Here is a 5146-nt window from a genome sequence, read left to right as displayed (position 1 = left end):
GCTTGCTCCTCAAAGAGAACATGCTATAGTCTTTCGAGAATAAAAACCTGCTTTATTTGGCACACAAAAGTGAAGAGGTCTTGCAACATTCGCAGAGGTAGTCAAACAGAGCCGTTCAGGGCAAGCAATCACATTTGCTCGCAACCAAGCGAGAGTTAATCTCTCAGTTCCTGTAGACTAGAAGACAATATTAAACTCACTCTATCTGCTTGTTGACTTTTGAATCCCTTTATTTGTGTACTGAAAGAACAAATATCTCTGTGGGAACTCTATGCCCAGTTTATTTATCAAGTTTACGTTGGGCAAGTATCGACCATTTGTGTATTTGTGTGTGTATGTGAAATGAGTTAGGTTCTCAAATTAAAAACAAACAACAAAAATCCCTCCTCACACACATGGCTGCATTTTCCTTTAGTAACAAGCTTCAGTGGATCCACCAAGGTCCAGCTGCTTCACTGTCTCCAATAGGTGAGGCTTTAACTATTGTCCAACCAGAAGACGAGAGGGGCAAGGGGTGGGTGTGACCCAAGAGAAGAAACTCGCCAGAATCCTTCAACAGCCGCTGTGTGACCCTCACCTTGGCTTTGGGCGGATTGTGGAGACCAACTCCTTTCTTGCCGCCGCTCTGGGGTCTGTTTCCAGGAGCTACAGACCTCACCCACCGGGGCCCTCCATCAAGGGTGTGGCTCCAGCATTGGAGGGGGCTGTCCCCTGGCAGGCATCGGGGGCAAAGGCAGAGGGTCCTCAGGGTTCTGGACCGGCTTCTGAAGGCCTGAGCCCACCTGCGCCTTCACGGTCGCCCCTTCATCCCAGCAGGAGGCGCGGGACTCCGGCTCCCGGCCAGAGACCAGCCAGGGCGCAGCCACACAGCCCGAGCGGCCTCACCTGCCGCTCGCCCGTAAGCAGTGCGCCGCCCTACCCCGCCTCTCCGCCCCCGCGAGTCCTGGAAGTCGAGGTCCCGGGACCCACACAACAATGGCGCAGCCGGAAACTGGCCCCTCGACTTCCTCAGGCCCACTGCGGGATGGGGCCGGCCTGTGGGCGGGACGGGAAAGCAGCGGCTTCCGCCTTCCTGCTTCCGGCCTGGAGGTGAGTTGGGAGTAGGGGTCCGAACCCGAAGTCCCGGCCGTGATGCGGAGGGTCTGGTGGCGGCCGCTACAGTTGTTTTGCCCACGGCCCAGAGGAGGCGGCCACTGCACTGGCGGACTGAGCCAGGATTCCCGGGGGCCACCCGCTCTCCGGGACCCGCCGGGCCAGTGCCCGCCGAGGCCGAGGGGAGATTGAACGTGGCCCCCTGGGGCCGGCGGCCGGGTGAGGTAGGGGGAGCAAGAATGAGCAAGGGGAAACAAGGGTGGACGGGGCTTGTGATGGCGTGAAATACCATCAGTTGCAGCTTCGGGAGCCGCGCAGCGCTGGTTTGGAGAGCAAGCCCGGTGGAGCCCTTACGCAAGGAAGAGGAGTAATATTTATTCCTCCAAGTGTGGGAGGCGCGCGCGTTTGGGTCCGAAATTGAAGTGCACGGGAGCCTTGGTGGCTTATGGACGATAACTTTTTGTGTTAATGGCTAAAACTTTGCCACAAAGCATGTCCTTCACTTCCGCGTGCCTCGTTTTTTGCAAAGTTCTTTTGCTTGCCTTAGTTAATTCGTTACCGTGCTGGAGAAGCTGAAGAAACAGATGGACCTCTTGTGTACGTTGGGGCCTACGAATTCAAGGGTAGGGGACAGAAGCTAGAGTATTTAACAGTATCCTAGAGTCACTTTAATTAGTGTTCTCTGTTGAAAATATATGAAGAGACCGGTGAAAGGATATTAAAACCGGTGGTAGTTTTCTTGAGTGATGGGATTGTATTTTGTGGTGGTTTTCTGAAAAGAACACGAATTGTAGAATAGACCCCCAAACCCTTAAAGAATAAAGCGAGGTATTTGATTTTGTAATTATGTACCTAGCCCTATAAATTAGTGACAAAAAAGTTCAAGACCTAGGAATGGATATGCTGTAATTTTTTTTTAATATGCCAGTGAGCTTCATAAATAATTTTATTTTTGAAGTAATGTAGTAAAATGCTTGTAATTACTCCAGTAATTAGGATTTTCTTAGAGGGCGTTTGCAGTTGTAGTAATGATTTCTTTCTTCACATTAGGAGGAAATAAATATTCAATGTCTTTGATGTGCCAGGCAATTTTAATATGTCATTTATAGATTGCATATATAGAATTTCGAAGTAACTCCATTTGAAATTGTATTCAAATTATCCTGAAAGTTGTAACTGAAACATTTTTTCTTTTATCTGTTCTTTTCAACCCACCCAGTATATAGAATTTAAATCTTCTCTCACAAGTATATGGTAGAGCTAAAGAAGAAGAAGACAAGCAAGGGTCATCTGAAATTGTAATTGGCTCACTAATAATCGCAGGACAAAGTTGGAAATAACTACTCAAGCATAAGGTAGATGACTTTTTAAATCCCAGCTGAAATTGTGGATGTATATACACCCATTCCTACCCAAGTGTTCTAATTCTCACCTTTGAATAGAGGTTGACCCAAACATGAAAGGTTGAAAAGCCTGTGAGGCAAAATAGAAAATGTCACTCAGATCCACACCATCCTTCCTTAACAGATGGCCCTCCCATACCGACTCAAAATGGAACAAAATGCATGGCACATGTTGTGGGTAATTTTCTCCTTTATTAAATTATGTCCTCAAGTAGGAGTCCTCAGAGCCAAAAGAGTACATAAAATAGCATGTGGCTTTTTTGCTCCTATTTCTTTGCATATGAATGTAGATATTTTCATGGCTCCCATAGCTTCTCCTTTTCATTCCTGGAAACAGCCATCCATTACCTCTCTTTCTCCTGGCCTTTCATGTACTCCATGGTTTGTCCTTTTCAAACACCAAATTTGATGATTCATACTTTTGTTAATTAGTACATAAAAGTACTGAGGTTTTGTCCAAAAATGACAGACAGGATTCAGCTGTTGTCTGGAATGAGTGTTTAAAACTCAAAATTCTTACAAAAGTCGACTGCTAATAAAATGTGTCTTGACTATCAAGAATGCGTAGTTCCTGTGGCAGATTGCACGTGGTTTTTACTTTTATCTTTAACTTTACATCTTTTAAGTGTTATCATACTTGGATTAGTTTTTTTTTTAACTGGAGATATCAGTCTTTATTAAAATAGTACATTTAATGCTTTTTAAAAACAAGAAACTAATGAGTGAAAATGGAATTCTGAGTTAACTGATTGTATGATGTAACTTTTTCAAAATTTGATTAACCACATAGTCTTTTCTCTCGTTGCCTCCCTCCTCCCCTTTCCGAAGACACTACCAAGATGTTTGATATAAAGGCTTGGGCTGAGTATGTTGTGGAATGGGCTGCAAAGGACCCGTATGGCTTCCTTACAACGGTTATTTTGGCCCTTACTCCATTGTTTCTAGCAAGTGCTGTACTGTCCTGGAAATTGGCCAAGATGATTGAAGCCAGGGAAAAGGAACAAAAAAAGAAACAAAAACGTCAAGAAAATATTGCAAAAGCTAAACGACTAAAGAAGGATTGAAGGAATGAACAGGCTCTATAACCAGAGAAAAATCACTTGGAAAATTAAGCAGCTTTGGAAGGACCCACTGAGGTTTCTTTTCTGATTTTTATGACAGTAATTTGTAGTCACTGAAGTCTGAGCACATGGAAGGATCATGTTGGTTGTGGCCTCTACTACTGCAACTTTTAGGCTTTGGTGTAGAAGTCTGTTGACAGTTATTGTAAATTGGCATTTATTCTATAAATTCTTTATAACTGACTTAGTCATTTGCCATTTTGCAGCTTATGTACTGAAACGAAAACATCCTGTGGAGAGAAATGACTATACATTATGAATTCTTTTCAAATAATGGCTTAGAATGGGGCCCTTTCTGGACAAAAGGAGTTAAGAATGTAAAAATCAAAACTGTCCTGAGGTGAAAAGTGTGCTTTGGCTTAAAAGGCATATAGTATATTATATCTTTTATCATTATTGCTTATTTCTTGGAATAGAATCATTTCTGGCTTTCTCAAAGCCACATATTAACTAATGACTTTTTGTGTTCTGCATTTTCTCATTTTAGCCCTTGAGATAATTATCAGACATTCTGCATTTTTTAAAATCTAATTTTATAAAGAATTCTCTTATTGACTATATAGAATACCACCTACCAGATATAACAGTTTTTGTACTTATGAACACTGCCTTTTTCTTAGAGATGTCTTGTTGAGTAGAATAACACTATGATTTAAAGCTTGCAGTAAAAATGCCAAACCTTGTGTTACCTTGGAACCAGTTTACTCTTTCTTGTGCTAAGTAGAAATGTGAAGTAGTTAAAATGTCTTATCAGATAATTTGCTCATTATATAGATGCCATTTTTTGTTTTTCTTCCATTCTTTGTTTTAACTTACCTAGTAGTGATATTCTACTTTCTGATGAAACAGGTTCATGGTGAAAATTAAAATTTCAAATTTCTTTTAAGGAATTCTTAAAAAGTAATCGTTAAGTTGTAATTCCTAAGTGGTAAAGAAAGGTTTAACATTTGGAAAAATTTTGGTCATCATACCAGTAATTAGATGAAAAAGGTAAATTATGTCAAAATGAGATATGTGTTAAAATTAGAAATAAAGAGCTAAAGGATCTTTCCTTTAGTTAAGTAGATAACTGGAACTTTTTACTATTAAACAGGCTTTTATAAATGCATAGTCCAGTAATTTTATTTGCTGTCAGTATATAATAGCTTATTAATGTTTTCCTCCCCTCTGATAATGAATTTTAAGTTACAAAAAATTGTCCACCAGCTTTAGTTTAAAAATGGAACTAGATATTGAAATAAATTTGATACTTTTTTATAAAAAGGTCCTGTTTTTTTTTAAGGGGGGCTAATAATAATACAGTAATTAAAATTAGATGACTTTTCAAAGGGTTATGAATTTCATTTATAGCTAAAAGCATACTTACAAAAGTTGAGGACAGTGTTTCTCAACTACAAATACCTAAGGACTCCTGAGAATGTTGATGGGCTGGTGTGAACAGTACTACTTTATACGTTAGGTTGTCAGTTCCAACGTGGTGCCAGTGTAATGAACATATTGCCACTCCAGTGTTTCGTTATATTACTCAGG

The 5146-nt window shown here is 41.0% G+C and overlaps 1 protein-coding gene across 6 annotated transcripts; it reads left to right on the top strand.

Annotated features, from left to right (window-relative positions):
* Positions 1-1070: 1070 nt before the first annotated feature.
* SMIM15 (small integral membrane protein 15) lies at positions 1071-4879 on the top strand. 6 transcript variants are annotated; one of them, XM_047086902.1, is made up of 3 exons: positions 1071-1089; positions 2312-2447; positions 3324-4879. In XM_047086902.1, the coding sequence occupies exon 3, from the start codon at positions 3335-3337 to the stop codon at positions 3557-3559; it is 225 nt and encodes a 74-aa protein (XP_046942858.1). In that variant the 5' UTR covers positions 1071-1089; positions 2312-2447; positions 3324-3334; the 3' UTR covers positions 3560-4879. The 6 variants fall into 6 exon arrangements, with proteins under 6 accessions (XP_046942858.1, XP_046942852.1, XP_046942842.1 ...); XM_047086896.1 differs by lacking the exon at positions 1071-1089 and adding an exon at positions 1096-1311; XM_047086886.1 differs by lacking the exon at positions 1071-1089 and adding an exon at positions 1096-1316.
* The last annotated feature ends 267 nt before the right edge of the window (positions 4880-5146 follow it).

Source organism: Lynx rufus, unplaced genomic scaffold (genome assembly GCF_022079265.1).
Source record: "Lynx rufus isolate CCGP_SWC_20201006 ecotype Redwood Valley unplaced genomic scaffold, mLynRuf1.p SCAF_1, whole genome shotgun sequence".
Classification (NCBI taxonomy): Eukaryota; Metazoa; Chordata; class Mammalia; order Carnivora; family Felidae; genus Lynx; species Lynx rufus.
The sequence above is the reverse complement of the archived record's forward strand: the minus strand, read 5'-3'. Positions and strand labels throughout refer to the sequence as shown.

Coding starts and splice junctions, on each gene's coding strand:
- SMIM15 (XM_047086902.1), top strand. CDS start 3,335: ATGTTTGATATAAAGGCTTGGGCTGAGTATGTTGTGGAATGGGCTGCA.